General features: G+C 44.4%; 1 protein-coding gene across 6 annotated transcripts in view; it reads right to left on the reverse strand.

The window, feature by feature from the left end:
- F13A1 (coagulation factor XIII A chain) overlaps positions 1 to 23932 on the reverse strand; it is a 64196-nt gene that overhangs the window by 31232 nt on the left and 9032 nt on the right. For all 6 annotated transcript variants that reach the window (XM_049823701.1, XM_049823700.1, XM_049823702.1 and 3 more), the window contains 3 exons: positions 23067 to 23255; positions 11517 to 11768; positions 4726 to 4844 (listed from right to left, as the gene is read on the reverse strand). In XM_049823701.1, coding sequence (XP_049679658.1) covers positions 4726 to 4844; positions 11517 to 11768; positions 23067 to 23255 — 560 coding nt within the window. The remainder of the gene's footprint in view (positions 1 to 4725; positions 4845 to 11516; positions 11769 to 23066; positions 23256 to 23932) is intronic.

A 23932-nucleotide genomic window follows, 5' to 3' on the forward strand; every position in this document is an offset into this window, starting at 1 on the left:
AATAAAATTAGTATCTTCTAGATACACAATCTTATATTAACATTCAAAGCTGTGACAGAAACTCCACAGAGCTTGTCCCCTTGCCGTGTTAGGTGTTATGTTCTACACTTGCATCCTTAAAGATATGATTCACGCTAACAGGATTTTTGCTCTCACGCTGCTACTAGAGTTAGATTGATTTTGCAACTGTCTCCAGCCTGGCTTAGGCCTCCTTGGCAGATAAGGGCAATCTGAGTTTTGCCTCCTGAAGAAAGTGAGCAAGAGCCCAGCCCAAGCTGCTGCTTTGGCAGCCCGGGGAGAGGCAGAGGAGAAGGAAGAGTGAGGCCAGAGAGCTGAAAAGGAAGCCCCAAAGAGTCAAGACTGCTGCTGATGCTGCAAGGAAGATGGGAGGGATGGGGGTGACATCCCAGGCACCAGCCGAGCTTTGGCAGAAGCCAAGAAAGCAGAGACACCACTGTGTTTTACCACTCTCAGCCATGTCCTGGCCAGGGAAAGTCCTTTTCTTTGCCTCTGCCTCAAGCCTGCCTGTCTCTCATTGCTCAGGGTACCACAGCCATATGGATCCTTTTCAGCAAACATCCGCCAAGGCAGCACACCTCTCTTATCATCACCCACACCTGCATTGGATTACTTTCTCTGGAGCAGACATTCACTAGTGAGTAACACCTTATAGTCGGAGCAAAACTGACCTCATGGTGTTTGGGCAAATAGGGAAAGAGGCATCAGTGTTTCCCAGAGGCCTACACCTGATATTGTATCATCCCTGGGAAGCTGAATAATTGCATGGTAGATTCTCCAGTCCACTCCACTGGTATGTGATGTAAATAATCTTGGGTGAATAACCATTCTGTGGAGACCCTCCTTCTCAAGGAGAACGCTCACAACAGATAACGTAAACTCCGGGCCCTCATAGCCGTCCTTTCTGCTTCAAATTCACTTTTCTTCTGATCTGGCCCAATGATTTATCACTTTCACCAGGATCAAAATTTGCTTTCTGCACTTTAAGTCATCAGCAGTGCCCAAGACCTGAGGTAAATCAATAAGAAGTTTACCCTGCAAATTAAATCTTTCTCATCTACAGTTTATGAGACACTGTCGATCTTGCCAGCATATACAGAAAGAATAAAGAGGAAAGAAATTGCTGTCAGGGTTGTTGCCTTCCACCTCAACATTTACAAAATGACATGAATGCTTGTGAAATAACTGGATTAACAGAAGAAGAGATAGGACAAACTGTAAAGTCTAGCTGCCTTATGCTGCTGCAGTAGTGTACAATACAGAGTAGCCTTAACTCTAAAGCCAGTTTTGCCCTTCTTCACTATCCAGGGATTTAAAACCATTAAATCAAACTAAATCAGTGTCCTGCTCTTGTATTAGCATAAAAATGCTACCTAGAGGGAAGCGGAGTAGAAACACAGCACTTGTAAGGCTGGACACCCTTGAAATGTCAGGGGAACCAGAGCAGCAGCAGGCAGCCAGGACAGGTGAGTGAACTTGGGCCAGGCTCAGGCACTGCCTGCCCATCACAAGCTGAAATGGAAATAAACCAAATTCAGGACCAAGAAACTTTGGCAGAGCCACCTGGGAAAGACTGCAGGTGGAAAACAAGACATGAGAAAACACACAGGCAAAGAGATTCTGTCTGCCCACAGATGTGCGTTGTGTTACAGAGCAATACATTCAGATGGGCTGGCCTTCAGCGGGCATCCTCCTTCATGCTAACCTGTTTCTAATAGATGACCTTCCATTTAAATCAAAGTAAGAGGGGCTGTATCACCTTTTGCACCAGTTGAATTAGGGCTGTATTTCTCACAGTCAGTTGCAGGCAGATGTGATCTCACGTTGCCTACAGTCTGATCTGACCAAATGCACGTGCTAAAATTACATTTGCACAGCGGGCTGCAAAGCTGATGCAGCTCAACATGTGGACATGAGACAACTCAGGACGGCAACAAGAACTCTATGCCCACCTGTTTTATTTTATTTTTCTCACAAAAAACCAATGTTAAGTGATCAATATAGCATTCAACTTCTGATCTTTCTCAGCTAGAGAATTCCTATGTGCCTAGATTTCTTCCAAACTCAGACTTCCCCTGAATCCCCTGTGGGCTTTTGTGAGTGACTGGCTATTTACGCTTTCTTAGAAGAAAGGAATCACAGTCATGTTACAAGGAACACCTCCATCCTCATTCATTACAGCTATGTTTCAACTGGTCTGTTGTTTTTTCTTCCTTGGTCCATTTTTCTTGCCTTTCCTCCTCTCATGTTGATGCTGCTCATTAAAGACAGCAGCTGTGAGAATCATCTCCCACTAGTAACCCAGTTTTGAACTGTATGTTCCTTTTTAATTTAGAACCTGAGTTAAAGCTTCCAGCTGTCATTGTTCAAGGCAATTTTTTAGCCTAAGATTATTACCGTGCACAAGTCTATCTGTATTTTTTTATATGACCATATACCTTTCACCTCTACGACTGTACGTGGCCTTATACTTTTTACTCAGACTGTTGTACAGGGCTATATATCATAAAAACAAAATACATAGTTGTATGCTATATCCATAATACAGGCCTTGCTGCTAGTACTTTTACTCATTCACAGCACTGTTCTTATTCTTAACATCTGGAATTGCTGAAAATGAGGGAGGTGCATGTTTTTAACGGTTGGAAATTGTCAGGGTAAGATCAGGAACATCACGTCTTCCATCTCACTGGAAGTGAGGGAACCAGAAGAATATTTCTCCATTGCTTTGCAGTTGGAGATGTCTGTTACACCCATACAAAATGATTGATTCCATTAAAACTCTTAGCTTGGGCCCCCTTAGATACATCTGCCACACTCAGTTTTCGCAGAGGCAAGTGATAGCAAAAGGTGCACCACAGTACAGCGTGGAAACCAGGTCCTCCAACTTCAGACAACACAGGAATAAAGTACTTGACAAAGGGCTATGGAACAGCCCTAACCTCCCAGACAGAACTACCTCCTAGCAAAACCAAATAAATAATGCAGTTTCTCAAGGGAGGCTGGTGTTTGTGTCAGGAAGGTGCCAGATTTGCAGAATATAAGCACCTCAGGCCAAGCCACCATAGGCCATTAATTTAGCATCTTAGGACATAAATCCAGCAGCTGGTTTAAGCAGCACCTTCCACCTCCAGCCACTCATTCCCCTCTCTCCCTCCCCCTTACATCTGTCACGGAATGAATCCCAAACCTAGGAACAGAGCAAGCCTAAAAAATAACCCGGGAGGGGAAAAAAGAAAAACAACCAAGGAGATGCTTATTCAGCTAGATCAGCTCTCCAGTCTGATTCACTGCATGGCTGCACAAGCACTTGCAGGGGGAAGGAAGGACCAGGAGGGGGCATTTTTGGTCAACTTAAATGCACACCCAGCTTTGGCCTCCGGATCTGGTTCCACATCTCTTACATCAGAGGCACCATCAGCTTGTGGCATTGCTCCCCTCCTCCCCCCTCCCCCCACCCCTTATTTAAGGGTTATTTTTGCCTCAGTCAGGATGACAGTCAGACCCCGCAAACAACGGCACTGACACAACCAAAGGAATGGTGCAGAGGCAGGAACTCCCTAAGGCGGTGCTGCCTCAGGAAAAAAAGATGAAATTGTACCCTTAAATAAGGAAACGAGAGAGATGTGAGTTCAAAGAGCTCTCCAGGGCAAGCACACTGGCAATCCATCCAGCTCAACCTCTGAGACTGTCTTTAGCTGAGGGAGAGAAAGCAAAGCAAGAAGGCCCCTTCTGCAAGGCTGCGCTGGGGAGGTGCCAAGAAAACTGAATGGATCCGTCACCGCAGCATTAGGGAAATACTTCAATACGTTCTTAATTGTGCTGCTGTGAAAATCCAAGAGGTGAGCTGAGCAGAGTTCACCGTGTCCAATAACTGTCCGTTGGAGCACCTCTGAGTGACAGCTTAGGGTTAGCTTTGCTCATTTTGATTCTGCTTGTTAATGCCTTTTTCCTGTTCTCACACAACAACTTAACTCTTTCATCCCGTAGGGATTTGCAGGCTGGTTAGTGCTTACAAACAGATTGAGGTAAAATAAGCAAGCAGTAAGTCTGATGTTACTGAAGGCACACCAGTACCGCACACCAGCCTGGCGTGGGGTGTTTCCCACTGGCTGCAAGAGGCCACTGGAGACTGATGTTGTCAAGTCCAGGCAGCAAAGGGAGGGGTTTCCCCCCTTTGTCACTGTGGTGAGGAAATTTAAAACTCTCGTATTAAATCCCAGTTTGTCACAGGAACCCTGTGACAAGCTGACCCCCAGGAAGATCAGCATTATTTCCACCAAGCTGCTAAAACTAAAAGGAAGCATCAAAAAGCAATACAACCTATTGCTGAAAAATGGAAAGAAAAAAAAAAATATCTTCGCTCTTTCACCAAATTGGTTTGGGCCTGAAGTAGCAACAATATAGCATCAGAAATACCGCTGCACTGTGGAAACCTCAGCTAACGATTAGAACTTTCAACAGGCAGCCTCTTAGTATCTGAAATATGCTCCTAAACCAAAATCTTTAAATACTAGCTATTATAACATTGCTTTTCTGGATTAGGCATATACCCACTTCATACAATTTTAAAATTATGCCCCTCGTCTTTCTGAAGGAGACACCAATAATGCACTTCAGAGCCCACAGTCTCAACCACAGTCTGGTGTCAATTAGACTCACTTGCTGTCCTACTGGGAGCAGCCAGAGAAGGTCTAAATAGCTCACCTGACCGTAACTCCAACTTCTCAATTTTATCTCGTTGATGTTTCCATGGAAAACAATACCAACATCATTCAGGACATATTCTTCTCTTTCCTTCTCATCATCCAGGTACACGGCATCCTCTGCATCAGTTTACCAAAAATAAATGTTAACACAGTTGCTTAGTTTTCATATAGGACAGATAAAAAAATCTTAGCATATAATACAGTCATCTTTGATGAAAATTACCCCTCTTCCATCAAACAAAGCATTACTTGCTTCGACAGAGTACAAGAATAAGGAGGTAGTGACCCCAGTTAGGAATATGATACACAACTTAAAAGCATGCAAGATGCAAAAATGCTGACAACTCCTGCCTGTTTTCTCAGGATCTGTAAAGTATGATTAAAATGTCATGTCTTATCAAGAATTTTATGATTACCGTGTACCACTAATTTAAAAGTTGGAGCACCATGACGCAATTCTGCATCCATACAAACAGATCAAAGAACAATTTCAAACCTATTAATGTTAATGGAAAACAGCTCAAGTCAAAGAAAAATCTGTAGTGCACTAAAAAAAAGGAATACAGTTTTTATAGTGTATTAACAGAAGGGTTTGATTGCTTTTTCTGTACATAAGTTATTGACTGGAGTATGCCTCCTCCATGTATCTTGACTGGCCAGCTAATATGAGGAGACATTCAAGTGTCCAAGTGAAAACTGTAAGTAATTGGAAGACATCTTTATCAAAACATATACAAAGGATATATCCTAGATTAGTCTTATATCAAGAGTCAAGAGCGTATGCGTGGACTCTTACCCTGCAAACATGATTCACGTACATAAATAACCCATTATTAGTATTTATAAATAATCCTGAATGACATGAAACTATTCAGATGTTCATAGGGAAGTATGAAGTAGGTCATGATTCTGTGACACTAGAATAGTTGAGGATTTCTTTCCTGTGTCAATACTTGTATTTTGAGACTAAGAGATACTGCTTAACCATTAATAGTCGGGGAACTGATTAATTGGAGGAAATCAGTAATGTGGTACCAGATAGCAAATTAAAGGGAAGCAATAACCTCTGATAGTTTGATATGAGCAAGTACAAAACTACCACTCACTACTGCCATACCGGATTTTTTCAGCATCCCACTACAAATTACTAGAGGATCATTTCACTTTTAAAAGCCTATTGATTTGTTGTATTTTGTTGAAATGCAAATCAGATTTGTACTTCCTTGTAAACATCATCCTCAAAAGCTTCTTCATTTGCCCATATAACTGCAATTTGGCTGAAAATAAGCTCAAATCGGAGCCCTCTGAAAAATACAATGGCAAAACTCACACTGGCTTCAGCTAGGTGAAAGGTTCTGCCAGTCTACACACCTGACCCTGCTGGAAGTTTTGTTTTCTATGAAGATATATTTATATCTCTATGTCTATACATACAGGAGGGATTATGCCTAGGTATGTGACATAATGACCTCCACGTTGGTGTGCAAGGAATGGTAGGGAAGCAGGTGTTAGATGCAAGAAACTTTTATTGCATTTGAGAACATCAGCGCCTGCTATTATGCTTTTGACAGGGTTGCTGTACAGGCACTGCAGACTACCTCCGAATCCGAGCAAATAAAGAAGCGGCAGGTTTTATTGGGTTTTCCCTAACGCAGGCAGCTCTGAGACCCACTCTTGCATTTGGTGGGGTGCTGGTATTCACCCAGTTCCTGAGGGCTGGGCCATCCAGAAGTTTCTTCATAGGCTTGTCACTACCCATGACCCAGTCAGCCTGCACCCAGGCACAAAGCAGAAGATCACGAGTTTATTATATTCAGAGGCTACCAGGTGCAAGAGAGCATTAAAACTTGACAGTGAATCAAAAAGCTGCAGTTATTTATGCCAGCAGGGACTCTCATACTTACGGAACTGTATATTACATGACTTTTTTGAGATCCAACTCCCAGCTCAAAACAAGTTCTGTGTAGCATCCCACTAAAAATGTTGCAGATATTACAGATCATCTAGGCTCTGTTTCATTAGGCTGGATCTGCCTGATTTGCTGATTGAACAGTTATATGCATTTTCTCACTGAGCTTTGGATTTTATTAAAGCATGTCCATACAAATGGTACAGAGAACTCATTTAAAGAAGAACTCACACCTTCTTCTGTACAGTTACGCATTCAGTGGAGTGTGTACATATGCCTTCTTGACAGCTGTTGTTTTCTTTCAGGGATTAAAAATACCAATATTGATCTGGTTGGTATCAATTGAGATGCTTATGTTATTTTGAGACTGAGTGATCTTTGCTAAATCAGATGAAAATTGATTAACTTCTCTGTCAATTATTTTAAAATATTTGTGGTTTTTGAGAAAGTAAAAAAGGCTTCTGTGTTTCACAGAGAAGCCAGCTGCTTTGATTTTTGACAGCTTTCACTACCCTTGAGACTGTTTAGAAGAAAATACGAGGCATTTGTGACTACTTTGATGCTAAGCATGCTCTACATAGTACAACTCCTAATTATTTTGTGCAAGTGGAGGCTCACATCTGACAAACAGAAGAATTCCACAGAAATGTGCTGGGTTTGTTTGTTCTTTTTCTCTAGCAGTTTAGGGGGGGGTTTGCTCACTTCTTTTATCCTGGGAAATTACTAAGACACTAGCAATGCTACAAAGAAGCAAATTAGCCTCTATGCTTCTCTGTTTGAAGATGGATAAGGTGAAAATACACTCCGCATGAAGACAGTACTACAGGTGAGGAATCCCACTGAACACAGGCTCCTTGTAACAGACATGAGGAGTGCAGAGCAGCCCTTTCAATTTGGGAAGGTGAATGAGCATGAGAGGACCCTACCCAGTATGAGGGGACCCCATCCCCAGCACAGCAACTGCCTGGAGTTGGAAATGCTATTTCTTCATGCAGACGGTGACCACTGAGCACAGCAGCACCAGCAGATGGGTGGAGGTGGAAGCAGCAGGCTTGCCCTGAGCACCCAGCCTCCCTTCAATGTGCTCCTGTGGGAATCCAGGAACGCTGGAACCACAAAATTCCCAGGGCTCTAGCTAGGTAGAGGACAGCATTGTGGCAAACCCTGAGCTGCAAGAGCTAAATACAGTTATCTACAAAACCCACTCCATCCAGGACCAAGATCACCATGCTGCCTTGCAACTATTAGCGCTTGCCTACATTAATGTAGCAAAAGGATGAAGCTCTGTGTGAATTTTACACACGTGGAATCTGCAATACAATAGATCAAATTTAAGATTTAGCTATAAACGCAAGAAAATATTACTGGGCCAAATTTGGATAACTAGGAACACGTGAGAGGAGTCCGAAGTCAACTACATGTTACTAGTCCTCAAACCATGTTAGGATATTTAAGCAGGAGAAAGGTGCAACTGACTCAGTAAAGTTGGAATATATTCAACTGCTTAAATACAATGCACTTTGCAGGAGGCTTGGGTGAATGAAACGCACACCTCAGCCCACAGAGTCTGTAGCTCACTCAGATACACTGTGCATCTCCACCTGTGACGGAGCCACACAAGCCAATGCAAGGTCTTTTCCTGCTAAGCACTGAATGATCCCCAGCAGAATGTTGCTGGGACTCAGCACCTCCTCAGAAAGAGCTCACAATATCCAGATCAAAGGAGCCCTTCTCTGCTTTCATGTAGTCTGATACTGCTAAGAGTTAAGTTAAATTCCAAGAAGTTATCCGTAACTACTTGCCATTTGTATCTTCTGTTTCAGAACTGAAGAGGGCTCTGCATGCCCAAAAGCACATCTGTTTTTCCCAACTATTTCAGCTGGCGGAAGAAAGGATGTTGCCTTTCCTCACAGGCTTTACGTTGCTTATTAAGTAATGCAAATTTCACCTGAGTATCTGAAACCTCAATCCACTAGCTTGCTGGATTCCCAGATGTTTGGGACTGGTGTATGTCATTTTGCAGGATCAGGCTCTGCATCTAAAGTATTCTTGGTGATCAGCCTTAAAGGTAGCTAAGGGGACTAAAACACGTAAAAGCATCTGATGATTTTGGAAGCAAAGTACTCTGTAGCTTGACTGGTAAAGTATTCAAACTTGTTCTGAAACAGCAGAAAAACCCCCGCATACCTGGCTGGGAAGATATGTCAAAACTGAACTACAGTGAAAAAAGGAGTAATAAGAAAGGGCATAAATGCCTCTGTCTTAAAGAAAAGCTGATACTGACACATTGATGTTTCTCCAAAATGATGAGTCGGAAATCTGCGCTAGACACTGACAGAACCCATACTCTGCTCCCTGCTATAACAATCCCCATTCATTCCTAGCATCAGCCTTCTCTCTTTTTAATGAGGCTTTTCGCTCAGACTTTTCTGCTTAGCTATTAACCCAGCAAACAAGTCTAGGAGATTTTCAAACTATTGTTTTCTCTGCACTTTAACTGCCTCAGTTTTTATACCTTTTTGTCATTCCACTGAACAATCTTTTCCAGCCAGGGGATAAAGCGTGCAGAAATAGTCCCTGGTTTTCTAACACAAGGAAAGGGCGAAAAGGCAGATATAGGAGCCAATTAGCCCAAACTACCTAGGAGTAAAAGTAGGGGCAAGAAATGAGAATAAATCCAAATCCAAATGAAACATGCAGAAAACGAAAACTACAATAGTTAGCAAGGGACAGGACCTGAAGTCATTGAGACACACCTGAACATGTAAGCTGGAGACAGAAATGTGTTTCTCCAGGGGCGACCCCGAGTTGCCTCCCCTGGGACTGGGGGCACACAGCACATCCCTGCTGCCCAGGGACTCTCTTTTGCTTTCCTGAAGCAGAGCTTTTCCATCGGCCTTGCCGATGGCTGCTGTCGGAGGCAACTGCTGCATGTCTTGCTCCCTGCAGGTTTGCTCCCATGCTGTGGTTTTAATCTTGCTGGCTTTTGGCCCCATTCAGCTCAGGTGTGAGGGAGGGAGGGCACAGGAGAGCGCAGCACCCGTGTGCCATGAACAGAGACGGACCAGTCAGCACACTGGGCTGGTGCAGAAGGAGGTGTGAAGAAGGGATTGATTTTCCCCTTCCCACTCCCTGACCAGCACCTTGAATCAGGCTGTGTGCTCCTAGTCACACCACAGTGGGGTAGTCAAGCCCCCACACTGCATTTTTTTCTCCACATTAGGGCTGCATGCAGCCCTAGCTAGTTGTGTGCTAGTCATGAGGCAACCTGAAGCAATTTAAGAAGCTTTTTCTTTGGGGTTTATCCCTTTCCAAGGATGTGCTGAGCCACTACAGTCACCGTGCTGGCTAACAAACTGGCTGTTACAATAGTCAGGACTAAAGCCAAGGGATGCTCTACCTTGGGGCGGAGAATCGCACCTCCCTAGCTGGTGCTGTGACAGACCGATGATGCCTTCACAAACCTCGAGCAGTTTTGTCTGCTCACCAGTGGGTCATATCTTTGGCAATGATTCTTCTCTTTCTGTTACACACTCTCCCTCCTCTCCCAGACTAAACCATTAGCGTGCTGCTCTGATGTACCAACCTCTATACTGCTTTCAGAAGTATCTCACTGTGTTGTGGGGCCTTGGGCCCTGCCCTTCCCTCCTGTTCCCGCTTAACTAACTCTGCTTTACTCAGCATTAACATATATCTTCCTAAATAATGCATAAGCTAATCATTGCTTATATTCCCTTGGACCAGGGGCAAGTAATGAATTCAGCACAAATCATTCGATGTACTGACAGTAGTGCAGCTGAATAATGGACTCTATTAATAACACTAAACTTACTCGTCACTCGATAGGATGGCCCTTCTTTCATATGGGATTATTTGATGCAAATAGTCTGGTAAAAAAATTGAAAGATGAAGGAGGGTAGTGGGAGAATATTAAAGTTAACTGGTGACCTAAATATATAGCAATATGTATGACTTGGAGCCTTACAAGTGTCAGAAGCTCAGACGCAGTGCTATAGCCTGTCAATAGGCTGAGCCAAACATCTCTGGTTCTGCTTGCGCTCTCCTTAAAGCCACACATGGAGTTCATTAGGTAAAATACAATTCTGCCAGCATAAGCACTGATTTTACCCAGGATCCAGGGAGATTTAAAAAAAAATAAATTGTTCTTCAACCCACTGGATTATAAAAAAAGGCTTATTTGCAAAATGTTCTGTTCCTCACAGAGGACAGGGTTGCTGGTGATTAGTCACCACTAAAGGGGTAGTTATAAGGGCAAATATCGTGTAGTGGTGGGAAGGCACCACCAGCGATGCCACAGTGGCTGATGCCACCCAACCTGTGCAGGAGCAGCAGCTCCCATTGAATTCCTGGAGGCTTTCGGCTGCAGATGTTCAATCCTAAATGTGGCAATCAGCAGTGTAACTCAACAGAGTATGGGATGCTGCCACATCCTGCTGCACACCAAATCCTGGAAAAAACCATGCCTGTATTGACTTGTCAGTTTAAGGCACACACACGCAGGCAGGAGGCTCACACTGATGCCCACCGAAGTCGAAGCAAAGCCTCGGAGTATATTTACTACTAGAAACGGAGCATTATCATGCTGTCTGAGCTGGTAAACACGGGCTTGGTCTCATAAAACTGCAGACTGCAGCTACAGCACAGGCACAGGTCCGCAGCATGGAGTCCCACTCACGCAGGGGTATTCCCCAGCCTGAAAGACTTGCCTCTTGGCAGAGTTACTATGCAATTTCCAGATCCAAACTGGCCTGCCTCCAACCTCCTCGCTACCAAGCTCCGCTTCCTGGCCCACCCCCTCCCAAAACCCGGCGAGCCCACCAGCAGAAAATGTGAACCTTTGACTCTGAGAAGGTACTTACGCTGGCACCAGGGATTGAACAGGATATAAGTGTCGGTCGCGGAGTTTCTGTGTGTCCGGAGGATGCCAAAGGGAGTCCAGACAGCAACATACAGGCGAAACTTCCCAACGATGCAGGCGGCAGAGGACATGATGGACAAGCGGATGGAGTTGTTCTCCTTGTGGGTAATCTTGGCTCCCCACTCGCCAGGTTTCAGCACATCACCTACTAGGATCGGGATGTAGGTGCCTTTGTTTTGCTGTGGGTAGCGACCTGGAGAGAGAGGTGAAGAGGTTCACCTTGTTTTGACCGTTTCTTCATTTTCTGACAGTCCTCTATTCCTTTGTCTTATTTTCGACAGAGGTGGCAAGTTTTTAGTGGGTGGAAACCACCTCCCGCCCTCATTGCTACACACAGTGCCTGGTCGCTTGACAGTACAGCCACATGAATACATGCAACACCTCCCAGCAGGCAGCCTGTGCAGACACCCCAACCTGTCTCACTCTGGAAAGCTTCAGTCTTGCCGGCTTGGGCACTGCCCGGTGTGTAGCCCAGGCAGCATGAGCAGGGGCTGTCCCAGGCTTTCCTTGCTCACCACTGGTTATCCTAGTGCAGCAAGCTGCACTCCAGTTTGCTCCTTGCCTTGGTGACAGCTACGTTGTTGTTAAGTTTAGGTAAGAGCCCCTTCTGCAGTGCAGATGCACCCACCACCCCCGTCGCTAGCACGCAAGTGCCCCCTGGGGCACAGACATGGGTTTTGGGGCTCTTTAGCAGAGCGGAACCTTGTTCTCACTGCACTACTGCGCTGACAAGCAGAGACGAAGCACTCTTTCATGCAAGGTCACACAGATGGAGAAAATACAAGTCAGTCCACCCGCAGATAACTACGCTCAGTTCTTCCCAAGCATCCACTCCTCATGGACAGAGTGGGAACCAGCTCTGGATTTCCAAAGTATAGATGAGCATATCTGGGCTGGATAACCAAACTTCCTCTGCAAGCAATGGGTCCCAAAGTATGACACACCCCCAAAGTGTGACACACCTCCAAAGTAACGCATGTAATAGTCTACCTCATAGTAAGACAAATCATAGCCCAGAGAAGCCTGTTTTACTCTGCCAACTGTAAAAAACATCTAGACAGATAGGCTACATGTAAACATGTACACTGCCAGGATTCAAAGTTGTATGTGAGGATCCACCCTTTGAGCCTGATGTAGAGCCAAACTGTATCTGGAAGCCAACCAGCAGTATAGACAGAAAAGACACTTGTGAGAAGGCTGAGTTCTTATCTCATTCTCAAATCTATTCTTTGTTTTATATTTTAGGCTGAAAGTCAGACTCTCTCTTTCAAAAATAGGGTAATGAAAAACAACGATGGCAGACAGAGAGACAGACTTCTATATTTTTCATTCCTACTGTTTAAGAACAAAATTAAACTCACAAGGGCGTTGATTTTCCTGCTTGCTTATTTTTATACAGCTGATGTAGAGATAATCCCAGATCTGAACACTGCTACATTTTGGGAAAGGACAACTCCAGCTTTGAATCTGAAGCTTGTGAGCTGCCACAGCATCCGTGTTTCTAAGAAATCTGGAGCTATTGTGCTTTATCCAAGAGATTATTTGGTGCACATGAATTTCCGTTTTGCAGATGTTCAGCGCACATAAATGGCCCACTTTGTCGGCCAGGGTTGCTGTAACCCATGAAATCCATTCAGATCAGTGAGGGCTGCAACAGAAGGGAAAGACCTAAAGAAGAAAATAGGAGCAGAATAAGAGAGCAAAATCAATAGAAAACACTAGAAGATAAAGCACTGGACACTTCAAATATAAGCCATCAAAGGAAAGCCAGTCTAGAGAGAAAAGCCTATAGAGGTAACAGAGATGAGAGTCTTGCGCCTGCTAACAATTGCGATCTGAGAGCTGAACAGATTCTTGTTCTTTGTTGTGCAACTGGGTATGACCCAGCTTGCCTCTACTGTTGATATTTTACCTCTAGTTTTGACATAATTGTTTTTTTAAAAAAGCAGTCCATGCAAACAAAGCAGCAGAGCAAACCAAGTAATTGAACTGACATCCCTGAAAACCATTAACAGGTAATACCTCCCTTGCCTCCTTCAGAAAAGTGGGAATAGGGAGAAATTACTATTTTAATGTGGTTAGGAACTGACTTTGTTATCTTCACTGGAAGGTGCACATCAGTGTAAGAGCCTGTCGGGGACAGAAGGAGCTGTGCTCTGGCAGGAACTTGGCACCACCATGTCCATGCACACCACGTGCACGTGGGGAGGCTGCAGAACCACTCCCCAGTAAACCTGCCTGTAGGAATCAGATAGGATCTCAAAGAGGCTATGAGGCCTTTGCAAGACCTCCTTATGGAAACCCCATCACTGTCACCTCATAGCAGGTTTGGCAAAGTACCAACCCTCTGGTATTCTCACTTTTCTGAAGCCCTAACACGCAAAATTCCGTTTATCCTTCCAAACAGGGGTCCCTTTTGCATGCAAAGCCACAAGATACCCTAATGTGCCTGTCGCTTGTCAAGGGAGAACCCGTAGCTGCTGCTGAGGAGTATACAAGGTCCTTTCAGCCCAGAGCCCTTGCATGCCCCACACAGCTGCTCCCACGCTGTGCGAGAGAGAGGTCACTGCGTTATCTTGCTCACCCATGAGGAGAAGGTGCTCTGGGGTATTGCCTGCATCCCTGCAGGCAGAGCAGAGATGCCAGGGAAGGAATATCCTAGAAGGCAGGATAATTTGCAGATGTTATAAACAATAAACACAAGAGCACATTGTTTGCTTCTGACAGTGAGTAGGGTTCAGTGCTCGCTAATGGTTGCATAAAGCCTGAACCCACAAGGAAGCCTGGGAAGATGGGCAGAGCCCTCAAGAGCATAGTGAGCAATTTCCAGTGTTTTATTTGAAGAGAGGACAGGTTCCCTAATCTTCTGAAACAAAAAACGAAATGCAAATGGAAAAGCAAGGGAATTGTTACTTCTGACAGGAGCTTGCGGAGCTGAATTGTAATCGCACATCTAGACACCTGACAGCACCAGCCACACTAGTCTCATATACGCACATCTGTTGTCTTGATACTAGAGCGCTATAAAGCTGAGTAACTTTGGCATTACATGTTAAGGTTGCTGGCAAAATAATCCTTACGTAAGTTCAGTACAATGTTTATCAACATTGTAGGGAAGTCCTCTCAGGATGGCTTGGCCATTTGACTTTTATCTACATCTTGAGCACATATTTCTAGCTGCAGTGGAAAAGTAGGGCCCATTTGGGCTCATAGCTGGGATATCTGTAATGTCAGCCCTTTCTCAGAAGGGGTAACATGCAGTGGTGATTTCATTCTCTGGGTTAGAGTCTCTAAGGAAGAAGATTCAATGTCACCCAAAGACTCATTACCAAAAGCCTGTGAATGCCTGGCAGAGCACTCTGCAGGGTCTCTGGTGCTAACCCAACCCACAGAGAGGCAGGAGGGTGTTTGGGTGCACATCAGGACCAGAAGCCACGTAGAGAAGATAAGATAAACTCTTTTTATGCTGACAGGAGGGTGCTTCTGCCAGCAGCATCAGCTGGCTCAGGATCTCTCCTGCTCTGATTTGCTCCAGGAGTTGGCAGCCTGAACCACACTCCACAGCCCGTTCTTTGTGGTTGCCTCACTCCCCGATGCTCACGTCTGCTTTGGGTGTAAGAGGTCCTGGCCCTCACAGGAGGACATTTCACAGCCAATTGCTCCGTGAAAGACAAAGTCGTTGCATGACATCATGCTGTTGGGATGTCCCTGTCTGCTCTAACAGCACACGGAAATGGGAAAATCCAGCCTGAGAACTCAGAAATCCTGGAGGTCACTGCACTGTTACCACCAGGATAAGGGTGAACTTTTTATGGGCTCCTTTTGCAGCTTAGAAGATATCAGGCACTGAACGAGGGCTGCTGACTATCATGCCTTCAAGGTAGGAGAGGACGGGAGAGAATTCACAGTGACCCTCTTTCATGGGCCTCTAATTCTCTGCATTTCAATACTAGGTACTGAGCTATGAAACTGCCACAAGACATTATTTTTACAGAAACCTCCCCTGTACAGAAGGTTTAATGGCACAAACATACCTATTTCCCCTGCTGCACACCACACTGGCCTGCAACCCTTTGATACTTCTTTCTTATCTTTTCTTATCCCACTTTGGTTTCTGTAGCTATCCAAGCTCGGCTCCTAAAGCTCCTGCTCGCTTCAGTTACAGTTCATCTCCTGGGGTTTCCAGGCACGCAGGAATAGAGGAGCAAAATAGCTGTTGTCCCTATAAAAGGAGCTCAGGTCTCAGTGCTGTATCACAAGGCTTTGAAAGCAAATAAACATGAGTGAAGGTCTACATAGCAATATGCACCCTGACTGTACTGTGTGTGGATGTGGGTATGTATGGGATGCCCCCTGCCACACACACACTTTACAGGGGCAAAAAGCAGAGTGCAGTGTTTGTTAAATCTTGCCAAAGTCTATTTACGCAGCAGTAAAAGAATGGGCCGTCTAAACCACAGAACTGTGCATTCAACCACAGAACCACATGCATTCAAAGTGAGTTATTTTTAACATATGCTTTAGCTCCTTAGCATGTCAGCTCCAGGCCCATCAGGCACAGAGACAAGCTATATTTAATTCTGGGTAAAATTGCCACACCAGAGAGGGATTTACAGCAACAGAGGGAGAGTGAGAGATAGGTACAGCAAGTTCAGCTGGCAAAACACGAGCGCTCCTCCTCCGGTTATCCAATTCTGCTGCTGTTCCTTACAAGTGACTAACAGGGACCAGGGCTTCCTCAGATGATACTCCTTCTCCTCCTCCTCCCCTGGCCAGTCCCTAGAAGTCCCTATCTCCATCTAGTTTAGTTTTTCCCTTGATCACCAATGGACATACACATCGCTGTACATGTGCATGCATTACACAGCTCTTAAATGCCGCTGCTGAGTTAGCACCGTGCTGGTAGCACTGATGGGTGCTCTTGGATAGGCCCTACACAAGTGAGTAGATGTTTTACTTTTGGCAGGGAGGAGGGAAAATTTGGTAGCATGGAGATTAGAAGTATAGTGAGCTTCAGAGGACGTTTCCTCCCTGATGGAAGTAGGATACTTCAGAAGAGAGGGAAGTGAACAAAGCTATTTCTCAATAGTCTTTTTGGAACCCTCCTTAGAAGATTGTTTTTAAAAGGAGTTAAGGAATCTGTTTCCCTTTGGGATATACATTACACACAGGAAGGTTAACAATTTTGTTGTTAGGTTCATTTGTTTTACCTAGATACACTCTTTTGTACAAAGGGTAAAGAATCTATTACAATACCAGCCCTGGAAGTATAATAATTGTGACAGGTTGATAAACAAATTTGAGCTGGAAGCCCCAGGTACAATAGCTGTGTAGCAGAAGTAAGCCTTATTGTAGCAAGCAGCCTGGGGATGGGTGTTAGCATACTAGCACCATGCCTTAGGAATCACTGTAACTACAACAAATGTCAGGAAAGGAAAAAAGAGGGAAAGGAGAAAAAGGAAGAGAAGGAAGAAGAGAAAGAAGAAGAGAAAGAGGAGAAAGAAGAAGAGAAGGAGGAGGAGAAAAGGAGGACAAAAGAAGGAGGAGAAGGAGGAAGAGAAGGAAGGGAGAGAGAAGAGAAAAAACAGGAAAAAAGAAGAAAAAGTAAAACAAAGAAAAAAGAAAGAGAAGAGATGCTCTAATAAAATCCCAAACAATCAAAACAAGCAAGAAGGAGAAACAAATTTTTGTAAAAACCAGTAGTGTCCTTAAACCTCTGCTTTAATATCACACCTGGGTCCCTCCCACCCTCAAATTCCATTGCCTTCACAAGTGCTGCATACAAACTTGGAAATGTAGGAAACTGGAATATCTTGAGATAAATGTTACTCATGGCTCTAGATAGGAATCCTTAACATCTGACCACTCTTTCCCAGGAGTGAATGTTTCTAGTACTTTACAGTTGTAAAACACACATCAGAGTCACCCACCTTAGCTATTAAAACCATTAAAAAATACAGCTAGATTTTATGTGCCACTTGATGCTGCTGCAGCAGTACAAAAGGAGAGCATAATAAAGATAAAGATTCCTTTGCATGAAATACTGCATTCACGGAGTACCTCGGGGGACTCCCTCCTCTCTGCTCCTCTGGGGCCTGGCTGGGAATTCCAGAGGGGAGGGAAAAAATACTCCAATGTCTTTGTTCAGAAAGTGGAGAGGTTTGCTGTTTGCTAAGAGCTGGCAAACAGGTCTCTTCTGTGTCTGGAGTCAGTCTCTGGGAAATGTGTTCCACTGCTGATAAGTTATTCTTTCTCCCCCAGAATGGGACTTCATGTTTAGTCCATCAGGTGTTTCTGTATCTTTGCTCAATTTTTGTAGTTTCTTATTAAACAAGCATATAGTGATTAATAAACTCTCAATGTTGGGTTATGTACCAACACCAAAAGTGTTTTCCCCCAGCACCAGAGTTAGTTACCTTTGTATAATGCCAAGAAGGCTCCTATAAAACTCAAGATCCAACTTTTTTCCCAGAGGCAGAACTCAGCTCAACATCCCATCTGAGGTGCCAGGGGACACCTCATGTCCCAGCCACTCCATTAGCTACCACCTGCCCTGCCCCAGAGCTGCTGAGGACAAATGACAGCAGGGGTAGCAATACTTCCAACTAAGACAGATTTACTGCCTGACAAAAGGAACAAAACCTTAACCCTCCCGGAATAACCCACGTCCCAACACTGCTGTGAAATTAGGAAAAGGCTGTGGACACTGTAGGACAGCATGAAGAGCACCGCTGATTCTGGCATGGGTGTGCTGAATCGGACTCCTGGTTGTTTAGTAGTACGCTTACTATAAGTGGGAATTTGGTGTCACCTAAATAAGCCCTATGGGATCAGCTCTAACATCTTTATGTTCTTAGCTGCTTTCATGTGTTTATAACTATTCCTCTGGAGCAGGCCTGGGAAGACTGTAGAAGAAGGAGCAGTAAGTCTCTGCTCTCATCTCAGGCCAAAAGCCAATGATTTATAGAAGCCTGAGGAGTGCATATGGGCGGGTGAGTGGGTGTCCACGCGTGCACACACGTGGAAAGGTGATAGTAGCCTGGAGGACTGGGATTTATGATCATGCCAGAAGTCTGCCAATGAATAAAACGTTCATAATTATATTTAGGGCTAGACCAATATATATGGATTTATGAAGCCATTTAAGAAAAATACAAATAGACAACAATTTATGAGGATGTGGGGAAATATATCGTTAGAGTAAGGATGCACTATATAAACTCATCAACCACTCTAGGATTTACAGCCATGTACAGGAAACTACTACTAAAAGCAAGATTGAATGTTGTATAAGCCCATCTAATCATACATCTGCTTTTCAGAGGAATCACTGCCAGTGCAGCAGTGATTGTGGAAACTTTGCAGCACTCGTGCCAAACTGGCTGCCACAGGCGTGGGAGCCGGGCTCAGCCTGGCTGAGCCCAACACTCTGTGGAAAGCCAAGAGCAACACAAAGTATCCCCATCACCATGAAGGCAGTAGTCGGGAGAGATCAAGACGGATGGGTGAAGGAGTTGCTGGCTCCTCTGGGCTCTCTGGGGCTCCAAGCAAACTGAAATTGTTCCCGCTGTGGGAAACTGGATGTAAGCACAGCATCTACACTTCTCTTGTGGCTCTTTCATCTCAACCCCAGGCCAATAAAATGAGTATTTCCCAAGGGGTGATGCTCACCTTTCCTCTCATTAAAGCCAGGAAGTGGGCTGAGAGGAAGGAAATATGTGGTGATGGAGCAGCTCCCAAACCACAGGTACGGAGGCAGGGCTGCAGTCCAGCACGAGAACTGGGATAACATCCCATTACTCTTTATAAGTGGATATTTTTCCATGTGGATTTTTTGGCACATTCATTGTTTTCCATACTTTGGCAGACAAGTATGGTCCTAATTTACTGAAGCATTATGTGCAAAACTGAATTATAATAATTCACATGTTAGCACTTCAGCTAGTTTCACCGATGGTGACTCTACAGGAAACAGTCTGCTACAGCAAAAAGGACTTTAGTCATAAGGAACCATCACAGAAGAATTTCAGTAAAAATGACTTTCAAAAGATTAGGGTGAAATATTTATATATTTACATGTATATCTATATTTGTTTATACAATTTAGCCCATTCTAGACTCTGTGTGAATTATGGACTCTAGATTAAAAAAGATTGTTACTAAGTATTGTTCTGTGAGTGTTTCAGACCTAGTTTGACATGACGCAAGAAGCATTTGTCCCAGGTATCCTTGATTCATTATCAATTAGAAGGATTAAGCAGTTTCTGCTTGCTTTACTTGCTTCGTTAATCATCTTTTTAATGATGCAAAAGAAGCAAAAATAGGAGCAAAAAAGAAAAGTAAAACTAAATTTTAGGGAATAAAGGAAATAGAATAGTTCTCCACATACACAGGATCAAGTCATTATCATTGTCACATTTTTCAGGAGCAAAATTAGTCTTTAATGGATAAAAATTCTGTGATGGATTAACATAAACACTGGGAAATTTCCAGTGCTAGGAACTAATCATTTCTGAATAGCTTTATACGGTGCTGTTGTATAAACAGCCCTCACTGTAGGCACAGCCCTGCAAAAAGAGACGTCGAGTTTTCCCAGCTCCAGCTGAATTCCCTGGGAGCCAAGGCCAGCCGTCCCTACCAAAAGTATCTTTGTACCTTATGAGAACAGCACCTTGAAACACCCAGAAGATTCTACAGCTCCAGATAGCCTGGTTCACATTGCTTGGGGTAACCTCCCGACCCTTGGAGATACTCAAAACCTGCCTCTAGGGCAAGACCCTGAGCAGCCGGAGCAAGCTGGACCCGCTCTGAGCAAGGGCTTGGACAGGAGACCTCCAGAGGTCCCTCCAACCTAGGGTATTTTACAGATTTGCTGCACTGTTTGAAAACTATTGCTTGGGCACACAGAGAGCTCCTCGGAAAGGTCATTCTACAAAAACCTGCAAATATTTCTGTGCGTCCGTCACTTTAATGTCTCGACCTCAGCACTTTCCTAGGAAGCGTACCCCTTGGTTCAGTGCAAAAAGCTTCCCCGAGCTCAAGCTGCCCCTGCTGTACGGCTGTTGTCTGAGCCAGTCCCTCGGTGTAGCTTCTGCCTGACAGTACCGAAGGGCAGGGGTAGGACTCACCTCCCCTGTCTTTGGTGATCTTAAAGTCAGAGCCTGGTCTATGGGCGAGAGTCAACGGAGGAAGACAAAAACTCCAGAAGGGAGTTCATCCCATTTTAAGACAGCAGGGCTAAACTGCCACCTGGAGCTGCCTGAGCACAGAGGCAGTCTAGGCAACAGCTTTTGGACTGGACTCTGGTTTTCAGGCAGCTGACATTACGAGAGGTGAAAGCCCGCTCCTCGGGCAGACAAACAGAAAAAAACTGAATGAAAATTGCCATGTCTCCCTGTGGCAAAAAGTTTGAGAGCACAGCACTGAAACCTTGAGCACTCAGTGCCCTTTCCTAAGTACAAGAAATCTCTTTCTCCTCTTCAGGGCATTAAACACTGGACTTGCCACGAGAAGGAGAATTAACAAGAACCAAGCAGATCATCTCTGAATAATTTCCTTCTCCTTTGTGGACTGTTTTTGTTTTGCTTTCTGTTGCTAGCCTCTGAGAACAAACGTACTGTGTTTTCACCACATGTGCATAAAGAGAAGGATTCGTGGAGCACTGAATATTAACCAGTTCCTAGAAGAGGAGCTTGAACATCTCTTCTCCCGGTTCAATCTCTGTGAGCTAAATTCCTCGTAGCAAGAGGGCAGTGGTGCTCACAGAAGCAGACTCTTAAAAAGCAGGGGAGGTCATTAGCATTTTATATTACCCTGTATACGCAGCACTTTCCTTCAGCTGATTGCCAGCCACCACACATGGGACATCAGCATTACCATTCCCATTTCACATCACAGAAAGGACAATAACAGTGAAGAATGAGAAGGTGAAGTCAACCACAGACTCAGGGCTGACTCCAAAGTAATAATTCAGAGCTGAATTTTTGCAAAGTCTCCCCTGGCTCAGGCTGTGTTTAACCCCACTCCTACCTTGGCTGAGGATGAGGGGATTTTTATCCATGCTTAGGGATTCAAGGTACAAACCATGGACAGATGTGTTAGGAAGGAGCAACAGGAAAATAAGTGAATACGTTCTCTTAAGTGGACTGTGCAACGTCAAAAGAAGTGTTAAATTTCTTCTTCCAATATAGAATATCTGATTAAAACAAATGCAAACTGCACACGATGCAATAAAAAACAAATGTTCCATTTTCCACTTCTTCTTGCTGCAGCTGTTTGTTTTAAATGTATAAAGATTAAGGGAACAGTCTTGAATTTAATTAAATCCCCAAAGAACTAATGATATTTATGCATATTAAATTTTTAAAGGCACTTGTGGCTGTTCAGCCAATCATTCACTGGACTGTCATAACATGCCTCCCAACCCTAATTTAAATTAGAAAGAAGAGACCCATGAAAAAAAACGTGCAGACAGTAACCTTTTCATTGCACATATGTTTAGGAGATAAACGCCCATCTAGCTTTAAAAGGCAACAAATCTAATAAATGGCCACATCATCATAACTCAATGGTGGAAAAAAATCAATGTTACAAATTTGTGAACTGCATCTCTCAGGAAAGTAAATTAAAACATCAATTCAAACCTACTTTAAACAGTTTATAAGGGGAACATTGACGTCTTAACACAGAAACTCCCAGATCACTCTAGATGAAGCTGGGGCTTTCCCAGAGCTGTGATGTAGGGAGCAGCATTTGTTGGGGCCATCTTTGGCACACAGCAGGAAGCCCTGTTCTGTTGCTTGCTTTTCCCTTTCTCTAGCGAGGTCATGCCCCTCCCTGGTCCCGTACGTACCTTCGATAAGTCAACAGGTGCATTAGGAGCTGGGTCTCTGATGAAGGTCTCTGAGTGAGAGGAAAAATGCTTTCTTGCTCTTTTTGCAGTAAATCAAGAAAGCCTCTGATGTGGCCCTGAGTAAGCCTCTGGTCCAAAGCTATAGTCTCTGAACCTTCTCCCTTGTTACCAAGTTGGCTGTAAATGCAGGCTGCAAAGTTGCAAGGCCTCCTGTTCTTCCACCCTGCGTAATTTCCCCTCCTTGCGTACTCAACATTTTTTTATCCCAGTTCATACATAGTCACCTCTTCCACCTCAAAAAACAGACCCCTCCTCGCCGCATCTCCTAAACACTAATAAAAGATGTTTCCCGTTCCACCTACCTTTCAGCATTGCCATACAGCATTAACCAGAAATAACTCTGAAAGCTCAATAAAGTACAACTTCTTGCTAAACAGAAAGCCCAAATACTGCTCCTTCTCTCACAAGCAATTCTGACCCTGTTTAGAGAAGCACTTCCTTGCCTATGGTTAAGACTGTTTTTATGATTTATCAATCATAACAGGAAAAACCCCAGCCATTAAGTACTGTTGTGTTCCTGTTTACAAGAGACTTCAGCCTTACTTTGCTGATACAACACGGCCTTTGCCAGGCACTTACCTATCAAATACTCCAGCCAGAATTGGTCTGTCTCTGGCTTGTAGGGTCGGTTGAAGTCAATCTGGATTTGGAAAGGCTGTCCCCGACGCACTATCAGCTTGGGGCTGTAGTACTTGTCAGTGTGGTGCTGCTGCTTGTTGATCTCATGGGGCTCCTTGAACATATGAACATCCACAACATGCAGGTAATCTGCAGGGACACATAAATGAACGCAGAAGTAAGAAGTCAGTATGTTGGAATGCCAATATTGATCTCAACATCATTAGAGACCCTGTCCTCCCCTTCCCCAGCATTGCCTCATTGAGGAACACCATGCAATGGAGCATGCTGGATCTGTCTGGGGCTTACATCCTCCTGGCTGAGCATGGACTTATGGACTGACACTTCTCTGTCCACCTTCACAGAGGCTGGAAAGCTTCTAGTGTATGGTGAAAGCAACTGCAGAAAGAGTAGGTTGCTATGGGTGGAAAGCTGAAGGTCCCCGGGGAGAGTTGGGCTTCACCTCTCCTTTGGCACCAGCTTTCCGCAACTCTGGGCCTCGCTGTCACAAGTTTACCAGTGCAATCAGTGGAGTGGGCCTTTGACAGCTGTGGCTTCATATCTCCCTTCTTGCAGCCCTCCATTTGTAAAATGCAAATTCACAGGGGTTTTGTGATGCTTAATTACCTTAATGTTTGCAAAGCGCTACTACTATTGAGTGCTGAAGAGCCTGAGAGGCATTTAATGATCTTGCATTCAGCTGAGAGCTTGGATTGTCTGTATTAAATAAAGTTTTGGTGTACTATATGTGTCTAGACTCAGCTTCTCAGTACACCTCCACTGCTATTAGTGTCTTCTTATGAAAACTAAATATAACATTACAGTAT

Source organism: Accipiter gentilis, chromosome 20 (assembly GCF_929443795.1).
Source record: "Accipiter gentilis chromosome 20, bAccGen1.1, whole genome shotgun sequence".
Taxonomy (NCBI): Eukaryota; Metazoa; Chordata; class Aves; order Accipitriformes; family Accipitridae; genus Astur; species Astur gentilis.